The following is a 23625-nucleotide window of genomic DNA, read 5'->3' as shown; positions in this document are numbered from 1 at the left end:
TCAAAGTAGAGCGTCACAATATTTTGTATCACTGTTAAAGGGCCTAAGGTTTGTGGCTGGTTTGGGATTGTTTAGGCTGCAATCTTAGTCAGTATACAGACAAATGAAGTGCTTACTTTACACAGATGTTGTTATTTAATCAGACGTTGTTACATTTTGAAATCAGGTATACTGATGCTTTATTTTTGTCTCCCTCAGTGGTACGTCCTGACGGCCTCCCCGAGATGATCAGCATCAGGATCGTGGACGACGATGATTCTGAGGTAGAGGTAGGTATACCAGAGGACACTCCCCCAGTGTCCTCTGATGATGGAGAGGAAGTCATCTGGGTCTTGGATGACGAGGAGGAGGACCAGGTAGAGGTAGGTATACCAGTGGACATTTTTTCAGTGTCCTCTGGTGATGAGGAGGAAGTAATCTGGATTTCGGATGACATGGAAGCAGAGGAAGAGGTAGGTAGACCAGGGGACATTTCTCCAGTGTCCTCTGAGGATGAAGATGAGCATGAGGTGAGCGGACAGGAGCATGAAGAGGAGAACGAAGAGGAGAGGGGACAGGAGCATGAAGAGGAGACTGAAGAGGAGACTGAAGAGGAGACTGAAGAGGAGACTGAAGAGGAGAGCGAGTATGAGGAGGACTTTTCAGACTCGTTCAGTGAGGATTCTGGGTACGAATCCATGTATGACTCTGAAGAGGACCTCGAAGATGAAGCTGAAGAGGAGGACAACAGATCTCTCTCCCCTTTGGACCAGCAGATACCGGAGGATTTCTACCAGAGATGGCAGCAGGTGTCTCCTCCTGTTCCTGATGCTCCTCCTCAGCTGCTGACTGTCCGACATCCACAGGAAGAAGATCCTACCTCACCTTCAAGATCAGAAGATAGTGCTCCCTCAACCTCAGGCCTCAGCTCCTCCACCAAGAGGAGCAGGGAGGAGATCCTCACAGAGCAGGTAAGTAGTAAGAGGCCCAGGTGTGACTGTGAGGAGAGTGCTCCCTCAACCTCAGGCCTCAGCTCCTCCACCAAGAGGAGCAGGGAGGAGATCCTCACAGAGCAGGTAAGTGGTAAGAGGCCCAGGTGTGACTGTGAGGAATGCTACGAGGAGAGTGCTCCCTCAACCTCAGGCCTCAGCTCCTCCACCAAGAGGAGCAGGGAGGAGAGCTACATGGACTCCACTCCATCCACCTCAGGCTCCTACAGAAGAAGAGGATTCTGGGAGTATCCCCCTGTGGTTGATGACAGTGATTCTGATTTGGATGACAGCCCTGATTCCACCTCTGCAGTAGAAGAGGAAGCCAGACCAGGGGACATTCCTCCAGTGTCCTCTGAGGATGAAGATGAGGATGAGGTGATCGAAGAGGAGAGCGAAGAGGAGTATGAAGAGGAGTATGAAGAGGAGTACTATGAGGTGTATGGAGAGGAGAGCGAAGAAGAGTGGGAAGAGGAGTACTATGAGGTGTATGGAGAGGAGAGTGAAGAAGAGAGCGAAGGAGAACGCGAACAGGAGTTCGAAGCAGAGAGTGAAGAAGAGAGCGAAGGAGAACGCGAACAGGAGTTCGAAGCGGAGAGTGAGGAGGAGAGCGAGGACGAGAGGGAACAGGCGACCGAGGACGAGGGTGAGGAGGACTTCTCAGGCTGGTTCAGGGAGGATTCAGGGTATGAGTATGACTCTGAAGAGGACCTCGAGGATGAAGATGAAGAGGAGGACAACAGATCTCTCTCTCCTTTGGACCAGCAGATACCGGAGGATTTCTACCAGAGATGGCAGCAGGTGTCTCCTCCTGTTCCTGATGCTCCTCCTCAGCTGCTGACTGTCCGGCATCCACATGAAGAAGATCCTACCTCACCTTCAAGATCAGAAGATAGTGCTACCTCAACCTCAGGCCTCAGCTCCTCCACCAAAAGGAGCAGGGAGGAGATCCTCACAGAGCAGGTAAGTAGTAAGAGGCCCAGGTGTGACTGTGAGGAGAGTGCTCCCTCAACCTCAGGCCTCAGCTCCTCCACCAAGAGGAGCAGGGAGGAGAGCTACATGGACTCCACTCCATCCACCTCAGGCTCCTACAGAAGAAGAAAATTCTGGGAGTATCCCCCTGTGGTTGATGAGGAGACCACAGGAGTATGAAGAGGAGTATGAAGAGGAGTATGAAGAGGAGTATGGAGAGCAGTATGGAGAGCAGTATGGAGAGCAGTATGGAGAGCAGTATGGAGAGCAGTATGGAGAGGAGTATGGAGAGTATGGAGAGGAGTATGAAGAGGAGTGGGAAGAATGGTATGGAGAGCAGTATGGAGAGCAGTATGGAGAGGAGTATGGAGAGGAGTATGGAGAGGAGTATGAAGAGGAGTGGGAAGAGGAGTATGGAGAGCAGTATGGAGAGGAGTATGGAGAGGAGTTTGAAGAGGAGTATGGAGAGCAGTATGGAGAGGAGTATGGAGAGGAGTATGGAGAGCAGTATGGAGAGGAGTATGGAGAGGAGTATGGAGAGCAGTATGGAGAGCAGTATGGAGAGGAGTGGGAAGAGGAGTTTGAAGTGGAGAGTGAAGAGGAGAGCGAGGACGAGAGGGAACAGGCGACTGAGGGCGAGGAGGACTTCTCAGGTTGGTTCAAGGAGGATTCTGGGTATGAGTATGACTAGGTGTGCTACTTCCACTTCAGGCCTCAGCTCCTCCACCAAGAGGAGCAGGGAGGAGAGCTACACGGACTCCACTCCATCCACCTCAGGCTCCTACAGAAGAAGAGGATTCTGGGAGTATCCCCCTGTGGTTGATGACAGCTATTCTGATTTGGATGACAGCCCTGATTCCTCCAGGAAGTGAAAAGTGGAATCTTTTTGTCTGGCAGGACTTTTCAAAGCCCCAGAAACCTTTTCCACATGTCTTGCAGACAATGCTGTTAGGCCACCTTATACCTGCAAGTACTGTACAAGCATTGGGCACGTTTTTTGATAGTTTAAATCAACTTCTGGAATAGTGCAGACTCAGAGATAGTTACTCTTTCTTACTTTGTTATGTTGTTGTGTATTTGTCTATGTACAGTCCAGGTGGCTATACCAGACAAAGGTAAGGTAATATTTAATAACAATAGTTTCTAAAGACGGCTGATAATTCCATGCACAGGTAATTAAACACTGTTTATTGTCATCACTGTGTTGCACGTAACCATGTTTTATAAATAAGGTGTAGGTGACTAGTAGACAGAGGTAAGTTTATACTGCCTAACATTAGGAATCTGATGTTCATATCCACTTTCTTTTTTAATGTTGTCTTTAGCCACTTAGTTATTCTGTTGTTTGTTTGCTTCTCAGGTGTACCAACCCCCCCCCCCCCCCCCCCCCAAGACCAGACGATGGAGAAGGCCAAGACTCGACACCCAAGATTCCCATGGCGACAGAAGACGTGTTTACTCCAGAGCAGATGTGAAGGATGGATGACTACAGGACCAGCTGGAGAGCGATGGGCACCTTGCTGTCACACAGCAAAGTAAGTGCTGATAAACTTAAGATGCCTTTATGTGTATTCTTTTTATTATAGGTAAAGACATCATGCAGAGGTTGTCATACTATGTCCACACTAACACATGTCTTATGATTCTTTTTCACAGGGCAGGACTCCTCTGTGTTTCCAGTGTTCCTGCATGGGGCATCTATGAATGGACAACCAATCATTCCTCCAGAAGCCTCAGAGACCCACAAGCCCCTCCTCGTCGGCCCCACCAACCCAAACCCCCCAACACCACCCTCTTCTCTCTTTCCATTTTTAAAATCTTTAAAATAAATAATATTTGTGTGCCATAAATTATCTTGTTTGTTTTAAGTTCATAGTTGAAAGTTTAATTATAAACTAAGTGAATGTACAGTAAATATTATATGTATAACTTACTGATCTGATATCTAACTGTACATGTTTTAAACAAGGGTTCATTAAGCAATTTTCAGACTCTGAAAATACTAAACAAGTTAAAACATTTTCACAAACAGTTCTATATCACAGAGTCAAAAGGTGAATATAAAATTGCTATAGGGCATTCTCTGGCCTTAAAATAATTTACAGATTATACTTCATTGAAAAAGGAAAACTAATAAATGCATTTTTGAGGAAGCACGGAGGAATTCTGTGGATGTCAGCGAGAGATGTTCAACTCAAGGAGTCCCATTAGATATGTTCAGAAGTTCCAGTTCAGCACTGAGTTTCATGAGGAATAAAGTGTCAAGCTGCATGCACTAATAAAACAAAACACTGGCAAATGCACAGATAGAGACAGCACAGTAAACGAGCCCTTACCCTCTTTTCAGTATAGTGTGTTCCAGGCTATTTTTCTTTTGCAATATTATGAAGTTATCATCAAAAAATAGATGCATTCTCAAGAGGAAAGACTGTGATATTTTTTGACAAAAATATCCAACTGAAAATATTATCACGCAGGACTGCAGCTTTTAGTGCTGCTTTTGTGCTGCTTTCAAGTGCTCCCGCGTAAATTTGAAACCACACATTCAGTACACAACTTTCAGGGGAGAATTGGTAGACTTAACCTTGTAACTAAAGTAGTTTGCGATTCATATTTTATCCAAAGCGTTTGCGTCATTCTACCCACAAAGTAGTAAAAAAAACCCCAAAAACTGATTTCACCTTCACTTGTAAGATGTGCTGAACTTGAAAAACGCAACGGCCCCTGAATGCCTCATCGTTTCTCTTTCCTGGTCGCAGAGAAAACTCATTACGACTTGCATTCTAAAGATTACGCGCAGTAACGACACGTGTGGACCAATATTTACAGTCTATGGTGTAAACGTAGGATTTTGATGAAGAAAATACACAGTAGCCTTACATAGTCGACATTTGAACTACTTTGATTCAGTGTTCAAATATGTTCCCTCGTGACTTTGCGTGGGGAGCAGGAACTGCTGCGTATCAAATAGAAGGTATGTAGGAGAATGAATTATAATTGCTTAATTGTTGTTGTTTAGTGGCGCAACAGGAAACGGTGCCATTGTGTCTGACCTGTGCAGAGATCCGTGGGCTACCAAACGCCCCCACAACAAAGATCTCAGTTCAAGTCTACTTTTTAAAACTTTCTGTGTTTGTTAAGTTCACTTTTTCAATTTGCCTAACTGTTCTGCAATGGCTGATTCAAATGTGCGTCACACTACTTTACAAATAAATAAATAAATAAAAAATCACCCCACTCTGGCCACCTGAACGTCATAAGTTGTATTGTTGCAAAACACAGGCCCGGTGTCATGGGGGGGGCATTTATGATCTATGCCCCCCCAAATGAGCCCCCAACCTACAGGACAAGCTCTTGACAAATAAAAAATAATAAATTGTATTTCACTAATTATTTAGAAAGAGAAAATATCATGTTGGTGATAGGCCTATGCCTTAGATTGCATTATTCTGTATGTGGGAAAAGATGCTAAATGCAAAAGAAATGTTAAGTTCAGTTACAACTATTACAAGTATGACCCTTTACCATCGGAAAATCAGAACATCCAAAAGACTGTAGGAGTTAAAGGTCAACTTGAGCTTGCTCCTCTTTCACGCTAATGAAGAACTGACAACCCTTATCAAACATAGCAGAACACAATTACTGCAGATTAGAACAAATCATTCAGTAAAACAGCTTAAGATAAAGTCACAATATTTTCAGTGAATTCCACATAGTAAGTCCCGTTAGAAAACATTTACTGTAATTCTTCTCGTGTCAACATCCTTCATCGTTTAATGAAATAACAAATATTTGATGTGCATGTCAAGGTGGCTGGCAGGCAGACAGCAAGGGACCAAGTATCTGGGACACATTTTGTCACGAGAAAGGCAAAGTGTTTGGGGACCAGAACGGAGATGTTGCCTGTAACAGCTACGAGCTGTGGGAGAAGGACCTGGAGTGTATCCAGAAGCTGGGACTAACGCACTATCGCTTTTCGCTTTCCTGGTCCCGCCTCCTGCCTGAGGGGACCACACGACATGTCAATCAAAAAGGTACTTCCATATCCCTCATTGACCAGATTGGCAGCCATTTTCCGCTGACATCATGCCATGGTAGCGAAATCTCAAATGATTTTTTTTTTTATGTCAGACTGCTGGTAAGTTGTTGGTTACCCACTAGTTATTTCACTACTTCCTTCCTAACATTACAGTTTGGGAATAAGGCCCTTCCTTTTGTAATGTACAAAACAATCAAAAGGTAAGTTAGCATTCAGACATACTTCTAGCTATATAGCTATCAGCTAGGAAGTGACTTGATGATTACATTTAGCTTTTTGATGGTAGCTAATTTGTTATAAAATATGGCCAAATGTCCGATGAGATTTTCTTTTTACATTTAGTTTCTTTGTCAATCAGGAAATGGTTGATGATCCGGATTCGCCTGATTCCCTGTGTTTATACAAAGGTCAACATAAAGACAAAGCACTACGGCAATAAAACAGCATTTGTGCTTTCCATCCCCGAGCGTAATGATAGGTGAAAATGGCCGCCCTGTGAATGTGTGAAATAAGACCAATGAACTTTCTTTATCCAAAACAACCAAATGGAACAAGCTTCTTTTAGAATATTTTACCAAACTACAAAGCACTGTTCATCTTTTCAACAGGTGTGCAGTACTACAATAAGGTGATTGATGATTTGCTGGCCTGCAATGTATCACCTATGGTCACTCTTTACCACTTTGACCTGCCTCAAGCTCTGCAGGACCAGGGTGGCTGGAAGTCCCCAAGTACAGCGAGCCTGTTTGACAGCTATGCCAAATTTTGCTTCCAAATGTTTGGTGACCGAGTCAAACTGTGGATCACCATCAACGAGCCTTATGTTTGCGCCAAACTGGGCCATGAAGATGGCATCCATGCGCCAGGGTTAAAAGAACCTGGGACTACGGCCTACCTTGTTGGCCATAACATGTTGCGTGCCCATGCCATGGCTTGGCAAAGCTATGACTCCCTATACAGGTCGAAGCAAGGAGGTCAGGTTTCTCTGGCCATCAACAGCGACTGGGTTGAACCATTTAGCACAGATTGCAATGAGGATATCGCTGCCACTGAACGCTACCTCGCATTCAGCCTCGGGTGGTTTGCTTGGCCTGTTTTTGTAACCGGAGATTACCCAGAAATAATGAGATCTGCCATTGATGCTCAAAGTAGGAAGTTGGGACACAAAGACAGCTCAAGACTGCCCAGTTTCTCCAAGGACGAACCCTCCGTTTTGGGCACAGCTGACTTCTTTGCGTTGAACTACTATACGTCTCGGAAGGTAAAGCCAGGAGGAGGCTGTGGAAGGATGATGTGCATGAAGAGCGACAGGGATGCAGCAGAAGTTTTGGATCCGTCCTGGCCTATTTGTGGTGTGTCCTGGCTTGCCGTGGTGCCTTATGGTTTAAGGAAACTTCTTAAGTACATCAAGGTAAATCTTCAACTACTGATTCATCTTGAAGGTTCATTTTCTGCCTTACAAAGCCCAAACAAGGTGTAAACATCACCTTTATTTTGGATGAAAATTGGATGAAGTGTGATAGAATGTAAAGACATTTTTCTTATTTTCTTGGCATCAAACTGAATCGAGCAACAAGAAGACAAATCACCTGCAACCAAACAACACTCTGACATTTGTTTAGTGTCTTGCTATCGATTTTCTATGCAGTAATCTCCTTTTAACACCTCCAGAAACAAATTGATGCTTCATTAGTGCTGTCACATTGAATGAAACTGTTACTTTGCTGAAAGTGTTTGCAATTGCAATTTCCTGCTGTTGTGACTTGTCACAGGCCATTAGTTTAAGCTTGGCACCCAGAAATGCAGCTAAACGGCACATTGTAGACCGATCTGTCTCCCTCTGGAATGTCTGACAGCTGAGAAGCCTTGTTTGATGGTAATATTTGCCCCCTGACTCTGCAGGACACGTTCAACAATCCAACAGTCTACATTACGGAGAATGGCTTCTCACAGCTCGGGCCGGTAGAAATTGAAGATGTTCAGCGTGCAGAATTTTACAAGGACACCATCTTGAAAGTTGCTGAAGGTAAAATCTAGTGAAAATGAAATAAACTTAAGTGGGAAGCTAATTTTGAATTGAATCAGTTTTTGTGTTATGTCACAAATGTAATATTTGTGTTTGTACAAATTGTACCTAAGTAAAATACTGCTAACAGGAGCCTTGTATACCTTCCCTCCTCTCTTATGAGAATACAGTTTTTCTTATTTTCTGGGAATACTTCTTTTTATTCTTTAGGTTCTTCACACATGACTGACAAAACCACAAGGTGCGCATGAAAGGCATTTTTTTAGAAACTTTACATAAAGTTCAGTTTATTTGGATGACATTTTGGCTTAAACATTACGAAAGAACTGAATTGATTAAATTCAAAATTGATAACCACAAAACCATCATGATGTGACAGAAAATCTGGCTGTGCCGTCTATTTCCGTTATTCATGAATTTTTTTTTAAAAAGACACGCACATCTCTCAGTGGGTGCTGGATCCAAAAACACACAGGTAAACAAGATCTGCACACCAAGAAGCTCCCGTTTGAAGGATTCATTCACAAGTTTGACGTTTGAACCAACATGCTCTTCCTCAGACTACTTCATTTAAACATGACTTATTCCTGAAAAAATAAGAAAACTTGTTAAAATTCTGTTTTATTGTCAGACCCGCAATATAAAGCCAATATAGCACATATTTAAAGTCTGCGTTTTGGCACCACCTTTTGGCCAATTTGTGTTTTTTTTTTTTTTGCAAGTAATGAAGCAAGTTATCAGCCAAAGTCAGGAGCTCCAGCCTTCTTGGTTTGTATGACGGCACAGCAGATATTTAAAACGCAATAAGGACTAATATACAGTTGTTGTTTTTTGTTTTTTTTAGCCTTTTAGGGTGCCCATGCTGCACTGTAAAAAAGACTTCTGTTCTGTTCTTCTGGAATCAAACTTATATTTACTCAAACGGTCGAGTCCTTTTTTTTCAATTTAACTCTCTATGTTTTATGTGTAGCGATACAGGAAGATGGGGTCAGAGTCCGTGGATATTTTGCATGGTCGCTGCTGGACAACTTTGAGTGGGCTGATGGATTCAGTGTTCGCTTTGGATTGTTCCACGTGGACTTTGCTGATGAAATGCGAAGCCGAACCGTGTACCGGTCTGGACAGGAGTACGCGAAGATGATCTTGAAACACAAGCTGGGTAAGTGAAGATGAGAAGAAGGGAGAATAAAAGACGACCAATAAATAAGAAGTTTTTGAAGTGTCCTTTTTTTTTTTTTTTTTGTTCCACTGAATAAGATGAAACCAAAACCGACAAGGCCTCCGCTTTTCTTTCACTGAAGAACAATAAGTTACTCTGCTACTTTCTCTGCCTGGCTTTAACTCCAACAAATGGGGTTGGTTGCCTTATTTAGAAAATTTGACTTCAGCAGGGCGAAGTGAGGACATGAGCGCAGAGTTGTTTCAATGGAATCCAAATTAGTATTCTGTCCTGCTGAGCTCCCAGTCAGACTGCTCAAGAGGTTTATGAAGAGGGGGGACTTCCTCACAGCTGTAAGACCAAGCTGTTAGAGCCACCTCTCGAGGCTGCACAAGGATATGTATACATGCTTTGTATTTGTACAGAATAAAGGGCAAAATGCATGGTGGTTTCAGCCTGAATAGAAGCATTGTAATGTGCCTGTGTACTTGCATGCAATCTACCAGTGTAGGTGTCATGTGACGCGCTACTGCTGTCCATCGACGATTTCTAAGAGCTTATCGTCTCCTTAAATCTTCCTGTGAGAGTCGGATGAATGTGTCTTTGATACACAGCTACCATGACGGGCTTGAAAAACACACACACACAGTATAATACCTTGCATTGTGCTCTGGAGGTTTTATGTTGACTGGAGGGTTCAAATCTGTCAATGTAGTGATGCAGAGAGTAATCCAGGGGAAAAGTCGATGCCTACACATGGTCTGCAGGGATAAAACTTTCACTTAGTAAGGACAAAGACGTGTGATAAATGAAGACACACATGGTTAAGAATAAAAAAAAAAAGGTGCCTCAGATGTATTTGGAATAAAGGTTCTGATCAAAACAGTTACATGGCTTCTTTGTAAATGTTAACATGGAGGAAATAAAATCACATACCATGCAGTCTATTTTTTTTCGCCCTTTGTCATATCTTTCACTGAACTCCTGTTCCACCTTTGACCTTTTACCCAAAAGAAGCAAAAAAGTCAACTTTGTATTTATAATGCTGTCAGGCTGCACAAAGCACACTCCAGTAAGTTCAGACGGGATGCCAGCTGAAAGCAACAGATGTCCTGCCACAGGAAGAGAGGTTTAATGCCATTTGTGTTCCCCCGGACAGCTGCACAAACTCTATACTTAAAGAATGAAAAGAGGTAAGAAGGTGAAAAGGGTTTCTGTTGATTCTTTGTGCATACTGTGGTTAAGGTAAGATGAGTTCTATGAAGCCCTGGACAATGCTCTAAGGCGACGTTAAACATTACATTTGGACAGTAGTGTGTACAGGTGTGTTTAAAGGAAAGTGAGCTAATGCTGATCATTGGGAATGTTTAAAATTCAAGTTAAAAATGCAGTTAAGGCTTGTTCTTTAAGTCAATAGAATCCCAGAGACTCAGCTGAACAGCTTCTTATAACGTTTGTAAGCCTGCAGTGCCACCTTGTGGTACTAAAGGGAACTATACCTCTGAATTCTATAGCTCAGGATGCACTTCACAATATGGTGTCATGAGATGTGCTGCTTAGATTAATAAAAGGCCTCCTGTTGGTTTAACAATAAACAACTAAAGCAGCTCCCTAACCACAATACATCAAAGATTGAACACAATTAATATTTATGCTCGGATGTGAAGGAAAATGTCATTTATATTCTGTGTTGGGAGACTTTGTTTGCATTAATAAGCACGGTGTATCGTGACATCCAGTTGGCTGTGCATACCGTTTTCAACAGATGTGAGTAATACCCTCGTGGCCCTCCTCCATCTATGTCAAGCCGAGTGAGATTCTCCTTTGTCTTATGATGAACAACAAGCCTTTTGTGGAAACATGAATAATGCCACCGCCACTCGCATTAGAACGGCTTTGAACGCAAAGTTGAGCCGTATCTCACACTATTTCAACGCTAATGAAGTTTGTCTAATATCTGTGGCTCTGTCAGAAGCTGCTTGTGAGCATTTACATAACAGATGCAACTTGTCACATGGAGACACTGGTGAGAAAAGGATAAAAAAAAAAAAAGCGAGGTGTTAAAATTCTAACCTATGTGGCTGTAGAGAGAAGCAACTCAAAAATTCTCCTGCTGTCTTTGAGTCAACTTCATAACTGTAATATAGGTTTGAATCCTTTTTCCCATGAATCCTCAGAGCAGCGATGGGATTTGATTAGTAATTCCGTCGACTGTCTCCCAGTATTGATGGGCTCCATCTTCCTCTTTCACTGACTGGAGGTAACGCTGCATGGGTGAAAGAACCACATCCCACTCCTGCAGAATTGATTGCATGAAATATGATCCATGAATTACTCTGCACTTAGAGTATGTTGAAATGAGGGATAATATGGAATAATACGTCCCTATTGCAGGTTGGAAAGCTTAAAACATTAATTAGAATTTCAATAATTCACTCCTCAAGTCTCTTTAATAGCCCAACTAGGAATGTTCCAACTCTGATTCATTACAGCAGACCGAATGTGTTCTGATTAGAGCCGCGACGTAGAAAGTCACAGAAGAAACCATTTCCAAATGTGCTTTCCAATTAAGCGCCAAATATATCATGTGTATAGATAAGTTGCTTTTGACAATGAATTAGCACGTTTAATTGTAACATTCAATCACATTCGCTGGCGGAGATTTACCCCCGAGGAACACGCTGGCAAATTACCCAGAGAGGCCTATTTGTATTTGACCAAACTTTTTACTCATTATGTTTTGACAGGCACTGAAATATTCAATAACTGGGAGATTCATTTATAAATTAGCTAAATCATTGAGATGCTGATCTTCATTGTGATTTGCGGTGGGGGGGGGGGGAGCACAATCTTGTGCGTCGGTGCAGTGCTTACAGGTGCAAAGGGTATGACTTGTGGCAAATAATTACCTTTTTCTATTTACTGATTACCCTCATATGCATATTCCCCGGAGTAACTGTATAATTAGATTGTTGCTTCAATATCAAGATGAAGAGACATCAGCCACTCCTTTCCTCTGGAGCGCAGATACAAATCTCTCTCTTCCCTTTCCTCTCTCTCTCTCTCTCTCTCTCTTTGTTTGGGTGTCTCCGTCAGCTGGTGAGGGACCTGCGAGAGGCCCAAACCCTCTGCCTGCCTCTTTTTTTTTTCCTTCTTTCACTTGCTCTTCTTTCACTCAGTAGCTCATCATCTTCCTCTCTCCTAATCGCATTGCTCATTTTCCATTGACAAGAGAGTGAGAGGAGAGAGAGAGAGAGAGAGGGGGAGGGGAATGGGGGGGGGGGGGGGAAACAGCGCAAACTTTCTAAATCCCATTGACCTACTTCGCCAGACATTTCACTGGGAATTCATATTAGTCTAAAAGAGTTAGAAGAAGAAATGTTTTCTCATTTCCCACCACCCCCTCCTTCTCTTCTCCTCTTTCAGCTGGAAGCCATTTTCCTCACATCCTGTATTTGATCCACTACAGTACATTTTTTACAAGTGGATAAACGCCTTACCGTGGCATAACCAGCGGCTCTGTCACCACTTTTGACAGTGGCGTAAGAAGCGTGACATCGGAGCTATAAAAAGCGCTTTGGAAGACCTCGTCTTTGATTGACGAATTTGGCGGCGGAGACAAGATTGAGGGGGGGTTGGGGGGGTTGGGGGGGTTGGGGGGGGGTGAATATTGCGAGGCCTTGAAGACAGAAAAGTGGAATTATGACAGACCCATACAGAGAGCTAAAGCAGGGGAGATGAAAAGAGAATAAAAAGAGAGAAAAGGCAATTCAAATCTTTTTCTTTCAAGTCCCTCCCTCGGGGACTGCAGATGACCCCGCTAACGACTGTTGAAAATCCTACTCCCTTGAGTGTGATGGCGCGGCGTGATGGAAAGGGGGTTCGCAGACCTGCCTGAAAAATTGAAAGCTCCTAGAATATTCAGCTAACCCTATGTGCTCGGTTGGGGGGCACATGCAGAGATTGGTATTCAGGGTTGTGTGTGAGTGTGGTGGGTAAGCCCAGCAGTGGTGACAGCATAGAGAGAACCCCCCTGCGTGTGTGTGTGTGTGTGTGTGTGTGTGTGTGGTGGCCAATGAGCCGAGTGGCTGGTCTCATGGGAACAATAGAAGTAGTGCGAGTGAGTGAACATAGAGCGAGGAAAAGGGAAAGAGACAATTTATGGAACCTTTAGATCCGGAGTGAGTTTAACTGTGATGGCGGTGTAGTAACAAGGCCTGAATCCAAGAAGAGAGAGACTAATGACGTGGATATAACCTCATGCTCCCAATATGCAAACACGGTGTCATCGGCAAAGAAGGAGAGACGAATTCATCTGCTCGAAATCTCCTTAAAAACTTTGGAGACAGAAAAATGGTTACCTGTGGGTCTTACAGAAGTCGACTTACACTTAATGCAGCCTTTCATATTCTACTCCAGGGGCAATTCTGGTTTCATACAGCCTGATTTGTGGTTTCGTATTTTGAATCACTAGCATTAGCAACATTATAACTCAACAGGTTAAATGCTTAGGTTTGGAACATGCAGGAACGATGTCATAAAAATAGGAGATATTAAGAAAGCATTACCAGCAGTAATCATGGCCGAGGGGAAGCCAAATTGATTGGAGCAGTGAAATAAGTGAAGTGACAGTGTCTTTGGAAGAGAAATATAAAGGGCTAATGTGTGTAATACTACCCAACATTGTTTAAGATGTAAGAATTCATAGTTCATAGTTCAATACAATGGGGTTTAATGTAAAAAATAAAAGGTATGGAATTCCGTTAAGTGACTCTGTACTTCATGCTTGGGTTAGTCAACTTGAAAAAAAAAAAAAAAAAGTGCAATACATGCCACATTATCTGTACCCATTTACAGTTTTGAACGCACTACTTTCTTGGAGTTTTCTGGGGGGAAAAAATCAGCCTTTCAGGTATTTGGCGAAACAACAAGTGGTTCTCCCTTGGAAAAACTCCACAGCTCATCTTTGATTAACTGCAGGCGCCTTAGGTTCAGGCCATTTCAAGAGAGCGGACAGATAGGGCGCAGAGCAACAGTGCGCGTGGACTAATTAACTCTAAGTGTTGTACGACATGCTCCCTTCTCACCCGTGTTGTCACTCAGGGTTTGAGTGGCGCTAATGAGAGAATTATCTAGCCTCGGACCCTGGTAATGCATTCAAATGAACACCAGCTGACCTGACTTATGAGACGACTTTTTAATCTCACCACTTAATACCAATCAAACCTGCTTTCTCATGTGCCTACACTGGTAAGGGCCTCTGCTCCAAATGCTGCCATCAACCGTTTTTTTTTTTCTTCTTCCGATGTTGATCTAAGGGAGAGTGTTAATTGTCTCACATGACTCAAGGGCCTCTGCTGATATTATGAAGAGAACCTCAGGTGTGTTGGATAAAACAGGTGAATATGGCTCCTAAAGAGTTTGCTGGGCATCAAAGTGAAAGTGTTTTGGTGTGTGTGCATGCTTGTGTATGTGTGTGTGGGTAAGCCCCTTATCATTAGAACCCAGTTGAGGATTAAGAAGGTTAATAAGGTCATGAATTTGCAACAAAAAAAAACTGACGTACAATGGAGCTTTGGCATTGTTGGATTAACATAATCATCATCCTTTAGTGTCCAAACTTGTGACTCTTTGTTGTGCTCACAGTATTTCCAGATGCAACACAAACCCTCTGCAGGGGGTTTGTTGGGAGTATTTAATAATTACCTTTAGGTATTATAAAAATTATGCATTTAAACTTCAGTAGATAACCTGTGATCCAAATTGGATCAAGGTGTTTTCAATGAGTTGTCATGCAACCTTCACTGTGATGGTTTGTCTCAGCTAGACTGATGCACAAAACGTGTGCACAACATGAGCAATAAGCCTTTTCAAGTGTTTGGGCTGTAGCCGTTTTTGTTTTGCCAAGTGCTCGAGGTAACAAAAAGCAGATCAGGCGGAGTTCAAGGCTGCTTGCAAAATGGTTGGTGCGTTTCAATGCCTTTTTGTTAGGACTTTTATTGTTATAAATCTTGTGCGGCTCCAAGACTGCGAATGTTTGAGTGACTGTTGTTTTGTGTGCCAGTGCAAGTTTGGGCTCGCAACTGCTTTTATAAACCTGCAAAAGGAGGTTTAGAAGGTAAGTGCACCCTCCTGGCTTTGCAACCATCCCACACTTTTAGCATGCACAGGGTAAAAGCTATTGATGAGTCTAATATGCAAGGTCTTTACGCCTCCCTGAAGTCATTAAAATCTATATTTTTATATTGTTCGCGAGCAGTCAGGATTTGCTTGAATGAGGCCCAATTAACAGGATTTAATAGGATTTGCTTGTTGCTGATTCAAGTAGGTGTTTAGGATACTTTGGGTAGCAATTTCTCTCTGCATTCTAGATATTTTGAAGGTAGTTTAAAGTGAGGAATAAGCCCTTTGGAGTCTTGAAGAAATTAGTGAAAGATATTTAGCTCAAACTGTTATAATGAACTATTACAGGACTACCTGTAACTGGTTTGCTGACCATGGTATTACTGTGCTCTATTGGCCAGCCAACTCACCTCACCTGAACCCCAAAGAGAATCTCTGGGGTAATGTCAGGTGGAAGATGTGAGACATAAGACCCATCAATACAGACAAGCTGAAGGCCACTATCAAAGCGACGTGGGCTTCCATGACACCTCAGCAGTGCCACAGACTGATTGCCTCCATGCCAGGCCACATTAATGCAGTGATTTGTGCAAAAGGAACCCCGACCAAGTTTTGAGTGCATAAATGAACCTACTTTTCAGAAGGTCGAAATTTTTATATCATAAATACTTTTTTGGATTGGTCTTGTTTAGTATTATAATATTTTGAGATACTGGATTTTTTATTTTCATAAGCTGTAAGCCAGAATCATCAAGATAAAAAAAAATGCTCGAGATATTTCACACATTTTTATGTGTAATGAATCTAGAATATATGAAAGTTGAAATTTTATTACGGAAAAAAATACTTTTGCAGGACATAAATTTTTTTTTAGCTGCACCGTTGCATGATTTCTACTACTTTGGATCAATCAAGACAGTATTGTGACTTTGCGTTTGATCACACCTCATGTCAGAAAATTGCTGTAAATATGAACGTTTTTTGTTTTTTTAAAGACTTTTGGTTCAATTTTGTTTATGTGCAACTAACTTGGTCTCATTGTACAGCACACCTTTTACATGTCTTCAGTTGACAGCTAATTGTAGAGCACAAAGAGGATCAGCTGGTGTGTTGTGGTATGCGTGTGTGTGTGTGTGTGTGTGTGTGTGGGGCAGAGCAGCAGCTTTCGTCTCTATCTCAGCCCACAGGCCTATTGTCATGCAGGCGTTCAGGTAACAGGGCCAGTCGTCACTCATCTGCCTGACGGCCGCTGCTATCTGCCCTGACGCTGACTGATGATGGGAGTGTGTGTCTGTTAACTCCAAAGAGTGTGTTGTACCAAAAAAAGGGGTCCGTCGCAAGTACACAGGAAAAGTTGGAGGCTACCCGGACTGAGAGCTAAGTTTGAGGCTAGTGGTAGCAGTTCTGTATTCACTGATCCGGTCTGTGAGCAATACAGGCACTATTGGGTACATTGTAAAGTAGGACAACAGTGTTGGTGAAATGGATTGGTTTGGGTAGCTCAGTTGGTTCTTTATCTTGCACTGCTGTGTTCCTGGTTGCAAGACTTATAAACTTTAGCTGATCTCTTACAAATGGGTTACCAAATATGTCTCTTTACCTTGAAATATGGCCCAATCTCCTTACGTATTTTCTTTCATCTGACTTTTTAGTTACTATTGGGAAGCTTGAAAACTATCGCAATTTGTAAGATATCTTAAAGTTCTAACAAAAGGAAACGATTAAATACAAAGAAAACTACAGCTTGTTGCAACACAACTCAAATGGTTGATTTCAACAAAATCCCTGCCTCTGACAAGTTAAATAACCAATCATAGTTTCGGATTTTTGCTTGATACCTGTTGGCCAATAGACTTCAAGGGGCCCCAGGGCCACCCTTAGCAGCCTCCCTGGTGGATGAGCCCTACAGTTGGAGAGGCACTGCTGTAGATGGAGGGTATATGGGGCAACCAAAATGATGAGATGTGATCCAAAATTGACAGACTTGAAAGAGCTGTCATAATAAATATGATATAACGATGACTAAAATAAGGATTATGTAGAGTTCTACCTAGGGAAATTGTAGCACTGAACTTAAGGGAATGTAAAGTGGATTTATAGTTGAAAGTGTCTTTTTCATGTTGGGTAAATCACACCAGTGCTTTCAAAGGGATAAAAAGATTCAAGATTACAAAAATGAAATTGAAATGTTAAGTCGAATAGACACATATTTTGACAAATAAGACAAGAGGAAACAGGGGATGCTCGTTAAGAAGCAAATATGCCAGTCAAACCTGAAGTTGAGAAAATGTGACTAAGTCTGGTTCATTATAGTTGCAGGAAAGCCTTCAGTCTTTTATGTCGCAAAACAAAGGCAGCAGCGATGAAGTTCAACTTTCATATCATTTTATTAAGGTTCAATTTAGCTCATTCCATCTTCCATAACCCAATATTGTAGGTTTGATAAAAATAGAGTATGCTCAAGTAAAGTCTTGTTGTTTTGCTCTTGAAGGAAGCTATGTCATAAATGTTTAAGAAATAACTGCTCCAATGTGACAGAGATCGGCTTCTTAAGAACTTTGTTAACTTACAGCACGTGTATACATACATAAACCAGCACCTTTGTGCTAAGAACACATGGACATATGTGTGATTGTTCTCATGTGTCTGCTGTCCAAGAAGATCGATGCATCAGCATCAATGTTGTCTTGCCCTCCACACGTGAAGTGAATGGAGGGTGGGAGGAGGAAGTGGTGGTGAAGGGTGGGAGTGGGGTGGGAGTGGAGTGGAGTGGAGTGGGATGAGAGGGGCACGCACTAAATGGATGCGATGCAAATGGCACCAGAGGACATTGGAATCAATTTACCTTATTGAAACAAATGAGAGCAACTCAGCCTTGCCATAGAGTGTGTTCCTTTTTTTTTGGCCGCCCCCTTTGTTATTGTAATTAACCCACCCAACCCAAATCCCCGACCCTCCCTTTTACAAACACAGCCAACCCCCATATACAACCCTGCCTAGGGTCCCTTTTACCCTAATGAAAAAGCCTCAGAGGTGCCCAGGTAAAAATGTAGGTGCTGTAATGGTGATTCATGGCCGGGTGACATGCTAAAAGGCATGGGAGATCTGCCTAGGAAAGCATTAAGGAAAGGGTATTCCATGAATGAACAACAACACACACACACACACACACACACACACACACACACACACACACACACACACACACACACACACACACACACACAAAGAACCCCCACATGTAATGGCTTACAGACATTCTCTACTCCCAGTATGCTCTCAAGTCTATAAACTTCCAGCATTCATGGAATACCAATAACCAAAATGGACTCACCATATCACTGAAATGACCTTAGAAGTAAGTGGCCTATTCCATATAGTGATGTGTGATGTCCTATCGAAAATTTGCCATCCTTTTGTCTAAGGAGAGGACACATTGAGCTCTAATCCCCAAGTGTGGCATGGGCATTGTCCAGGGGTCTTGGGGGATGGATCAATAGTTAGAGGGCGTGATGGGGTCATGCTGGAATCGATGCGCGGGACAAACGACCTCCCGCTGCCGTCTGCACCTTCCAAGCTGCTTGACACCTGAGGCGATCTTTACTGAAATGTCCTCTGCTGAAATGCCACAGGGCCACGGGCTGCTGAGCAGTCACTCATGCAGGGCTCCCGAATCAAGTGGTGTATGCAAACCTGGGTTCGCTGTCATCCACGGTGAAAGGCCTTGGCTCAGCGTTACTACATAAACAAAACTCATGCACCTGAGAATGTCAATTACTTGCCGCCTGCCCCTTCGGACGGCCCTGTGCTTGATGGCCAAATTGGGATTAATTTGGAGAGGATGGGGGCCGGTGTAGAGGTGACACTGTGTCGTTCCACCCAGAAAAGAGAGAGAACGGGAGCAGCAGGCCGGCTTGATTGTTCCCCTATTACCCTGTGTGCCGTTTTGCATAAGCGGTAAAAGGCGCTGATGAAAACAAGTGGCGGTTTCAGGTCGGAAGCAGACACCCAGAAAATGAGCTTTTTTTCTCCCCTTTCCCTTCTTACCCTTCCGCTGGGCCGCATAATTCAGAAGAGCCATCTTGTGGAAATGTCATCGTGTGGCGGCGGTGGAGCAAGCAGTGTGACAGAATGCTGTAACGCCTCCCGGGCTGGGGCCCTCGCCATGCTTGCCACGCCCGAGTCGGCCTGACCTTGCAGGTGCTGATATATGCGGCCACGTTGGTGTCAAAAAAATGGACAACGGGTGCCTCGTCGTTCTTGAAGGTTTCGGAGACTGTCAACACAACTTTCTCCTTCAATTTGGGTTCATGGGTAGGTGGAGCATATTTCAATGTGAGGCTGTATATGTTTATTTTCTAGAGGATATAGAGTTCTTAGCCTGTTTCCTTTTTTTTCCCCCCCTGCTTTTCTGTTTTGAATAGAGGTCAATTCCCCACCGTGCATTTCCTTTTATGCTTCAACTCCCTATTCTTCATTCATCTTACCTGCTGACACATCTGACAACAGGCCGCTGTATTATCATCTCCCAACCCCCAGCCTTCTACCTTCCACAACAACACAGCTGGCTCGACTCCTCTTGACACCTCTTCTCTCTCTCCTTTAGAAAACTGATTATAAATGGTCAATTTGAAAATAGACTGGAGAGTCCCCAAGGCTGCTTGCCTTGTCAAATTGAAAAGGGACAAGGACAAGTCAGTTGACTTGTCCCCCGTCTGCTGTCCTGATATTTCCGAGGCAGGCGTATGAAAGGGAACATAACAAATTCCCCCCATGCGGCGACGAGGCGATGGCGAAGGATGACGAGGGAGGGTAGGGCGGCAGCGAGCTGAGGATCTTCAACATCTCGCCCTCAGCATTTATATCACAAGTCTCCACAAAGAGTCTATGGATCACTGCAGTGGGCTGGTGTTGGCAGTATCAGGAAAAGCCATAGGCTGTCAGGGAGTATGTGCCTTTCATATTTCACTGCAGACAGCCTTCCCTTCTCCCGGCCTCACTCACAGCTGCCTTTGAGGATAATATCTTCAAATCCTTCCTTGCCATGCTGAGAGGCTATTTTTAAATAGGAATTTATTTCATTCTCTCAATTTTTCTTCTCCCCCTGCCCCCTCCGTCCTTCAGGTATAGCTTTACCCCTCATGAGTGGTTGAGGCATTTGCGCAAAACGCTGAAATGCTTGTGGCAAGACAGGACATTTTGTCATCACATCTTTTTTTTTGTGTCTCCATTTTCCTCGACCGTTTAGCTAATTGAATGGAAATCGTGTTTTTCATTTGTAACAGATCAGTCTCACTCTCCCAGCTGTCATTTACAAAAACATTATAAACAACCGCTAAAAAGTAAAAAAAAAACACAAAAAAAAAACACAAAGGCAAATTTGCTTAAAATTGACTTTGGCACATCATGCCCCGTCATGCTGAACTCTGGTGTCATCAACAGAATAAAAATATGATTTTATGAGTCCTCCAGTGACCTGCACTGACTTTCTGTGTTGACAACAATCAGTTTCTGATTAATCACTCTAGCAAGATGGAAAGCACCCTTTAATAAAGTCTGTTATGTCCATGATTCATCAAGGAAGACTTTGCAATCAGACGGGATGTGTGTCTTTTCCCCACCACGTATCCTGTCTCTCCTCAGAATACATTAGAGGCAGTGTGAGCGACAGAATCATCAGATACCAGGAGGTGAATTGAAGTGGTCATGAACCTAGTGTCAAACTCAAATAGCTGAATGGCGATAGATAAAACAAACAAGGAACGTGAACAGCCTACAGAGGGAGGCTAGGAGCTGTGCGCTGCTCTGCAGAGAACTTTTAAAGATAAGGCTTGCAAGCCCTGAATGGCAATTGGGCTATTATCAAACATGACCCCTACTGGAAGTGTAACATGTAACCCTAAATTTATGTATGGCATGAACTTTCTCCCCACGTAGCATAGCATGAGTTATGTTTCATGTTGAATTGTGAGCTGTCCTGCTTTCCCCCAGGGGGTGCAGCCCTCTTGACCCACTATATAATAAAATAAAAAGGTAGATAGAAATTTACGAGCTGCTACTTTCCCTTTGGGCTGAATGTTGTTGTTAGTAATGTGACCACTTTTCTGGAGGGATGCTGTGGGAATAGAATACACAGAGATAGAATTAGCAAAACTGACAGTTTACTAAAAAAACCCTGTACTCTAAACCTTGGTTTCCACCAAAGTACCAAGGACTTTTGGAGCTTCTCAAGTGGTTAAAAGATACCTTCACATTTTTTTGTTGCATTTCCACCAAGATCTTAAAACTGATAAAGTAAACCCTACATTTACTAGGACAATAAGACATGTTAAGCACTGAATTCATACAACAAATTCCCTGAACTTTCTGAAAGCACAATTCCTCTTACAAGCTCTTATAGGGGGTCAAACTCAGTCCCTGAGACTATATTTCCCTAGGTACCTGCAGTGAAAATTCACTAAGTACCTCATAAAGTCCTTGGAAAGTTTCTGCATTACAAACATACTTGCACTACTGAAAGTACCTTCCATCTAAAAGTCATTTTTTGGGAAGATAAAATGTGGTCCCTGGGTCTTCAGACCCTGGTTCCAGTGGTGCAGAAATGCACTCCTAAAGTCCTTAGTCATTCTGAAAGTTCCTGCACTTGAAAGGCAGCTTTTGCCCTGCATGGTTGACAGCATTCTGTTTGAACTGATATTGCTTCTTGTCCTCCATTACAGACAAAAGAATATCAGATAAACCAGGCAGCTCCAACATTATACTTTACCCTTCTTCCATATTCCCAGATGATTGTCTCTTGCACAGTAAGCACAATTCAAGTTGTCTGTTATTCTTTATCTTATTTTGTTCCTCTAACCATGGTTAATAACAGTTTCTCCTATCTTCCTCTATTTCTGGGCTAAGCTGAGTCTTAGAGCTGGCCATCCGTTTCACCGAGAGGCAGAAAGTGCTTGTGTAAGCAGAGGAAGGATTCCTCCACTGCTACTTCAGGTAGTCCCCTCCCTCCCTTTAGCTGAGATTTCTATCCCAGGCCCTTATTATCACCAAACAAGCACTTTTTGATGATGATAAGTAATAGCCACATCCCTCTGCGTGTAGGACTCTCTTCTCAGGGGACTGAGGCAAGCATGCTGGTCATTTTTCTTGCCTGTTTGGCGTCCAGCTATCCTGGGGAAAATAGAGGCTGCATGGAGACGGGGTGATTCTGTGTTTGTGCAGCACTATTCACCGGGCGAATGAGCGGTAGATTGTGTGAGAGTAATGCCTTTTGGTGTTTTCAGATGCATTTGGGTGGTTATGAAAAAAGTGAAGAACAGCAGACTTGTTTTAATGCTGATCAGTGAAGACACAATATATCATACAAAAATGCAAGCCTCCCCTTCAAATTACCACTAAAAATATATCCGAAATGGCCAGAGCTCCACGTTTAATCTTTCAACATTAGCAAAGTTTACAATGAAGCATTATGGGTAATCCAAGTGAATTAAAAAAAAAAGGGATGATTTAAGGATTACTGTTTCCTGACAAAGGTTCTGCAGCCACTCATAGCATAGTTTGACGGACGGGTTGATAATCTGCGCGCAAACGTGCAAATATCCTGCGAATGAGCGGACACAAACAGAAACACTTGGCCTTCTAATCCCACAGACGTGCTTGACAGCGGCATGTCATATTACACAGACCAATTTGAAAAGCACAGCAGGGAAACATCCCTCCTTTCAATTTGGTAGGCATCTTGTTTATTTCCTGCTATCTCACTGCCAAACACACCCCTATAATTCAGCTGGATTAGTGCGACAGTTTGATATGATAGTCTGCTTAAAGTGGAAAATGAGGCAGGAGATGATAGAACGAGCTATAGGAAGGAGAAAAAAAGAGGAAAATTGAAAGAGATGGAGGATGGAGGTGAACACCAGGACAGGAACTTGACTGTGTCTGAAGAGGGTTCAATCATAGGGCAAAAATATCAGAGATTAAAGACAAATGTGCCAAACACACCCGGGTTTTTGTACAGGGAGTTGAAGGTTTAGCTCCTGCGGACAGGAGGTTCCTTTGTCAGTTTGCCAACAACAAAAGCAGCGGACGGTGGTGTGGTCTGCCAAGTATGCCACTCAACAGAAGTGGAATTCAAAGCAGGTGTCCAGACCAGTATGTCAACCACTCTGTCCTAAAGCCAGTGTAGCCTTAATGGAGATGAGCACAAAGAAGGGAGGTGTGGATGTCTATATCATTTGTCATCTATATCCGACAAACTGGCTTTTTTTTTTTTTTTTAACTGTGTTTTTAAAAGTGAAAGGGAGCACGGGGTGGATGGGCGTGGGGGGAAGGTTTGAATGTT

At 43.1% G+C, this 23625-nt stretch overlaps 2 protein-coding genes across 2 annotated transcripts; both read left to right on the top strand.

Moving 5' to 3' along the window:
- The first annotated feature begins 332 nt into the window (after positions 1–332).
- LOC136177439 (dentin matrix acidic phosphoprotein 1-like) lies at positions 333–2176 on the top strand. The gene has a single exon (XM_065950716.1). It carries the CDS (start codon positions 435–437, stop codon positions 2118–2120), a length of 1686 nt encoding a protein of 561 aa, XP_065806788.1. The 5' UTR covers positions 333–434; the 3' UTR covers positions 2121–2176.
- A 2505-nt stretch (positions 2177–4681) lies between these two features.
- Positions 4682–10104, top strand: LOC110006149 (cytosolic beta-glucosidase). Its single transcript, XM_020661369.3, has 5 exons — positions 4682–4914; positions 5750–5974; positions 6588–7390; positions 7882–8005; positions 8976–10104. Exons 1-5 carry the CDS (start codon positions 4860–4862, stop codon positions 9170–9172), a joined length of 1404 nt encoding a protein of 467 aa, XP_020517025.2. The 5' UTR covers positions 4682–4859; the 3' UTR covers positions 9173–10104.
- Positions 10105–23625: the final 13521 nt, after the last annotated feature.

The sequence above is a fragment of the Labrus bergylta genome, chromosome 22 (assembly GCF_963930695.1).
Source record: "Labrus bergylta chromosome 22, fLabBer1.1, whole genome shotgun sequence".
Taxonomy (NCBI): domain Eukaryota; kingdom Metazoa; phylum Chordata; class Actinopteri; order Labriformes; family Labridae; genus Labrus; species Labrus bergylta.
This window is presented reverse-complemented; position numbering and strand designations above follow the sequence as displayed.

What these genes read in the sequence shown, in the direction of transcription:
- LOC110006149 (XM_020661369.3), top strand. Translation starts at nt 4,860, where the DNA reads ATGTTCCCTCGTGACTTTGCGTGGGGAGCAGGAACTGCTGCGTATCAA. An exon ending in TGCTGCGTATCAAATAGAAG is followed by an intron (nt 4,915 to 5,749) that starts GTATGTAGGAGA and finishes GTGCATGTCAAG; the next exon opens with GTGGCTGGCAGGCAGACAGC. An exon ending in AACTTCTTAAGTACATCAAG is followed by an intron (nt 7,391 to 7,881) that starts GTAAATCTTCAA and finishes CTGACTCTGCAG; the next exon opens with GACACGTTCAACAATCCAAC.
- LOC136177439 (XM_065950716.1), top strand. Translation starts at nt 435, where the DNA reads ATGGAAGCAGAGGAAGAGGTAGGTAGACCAGGGGACATTTCTCCAGTG.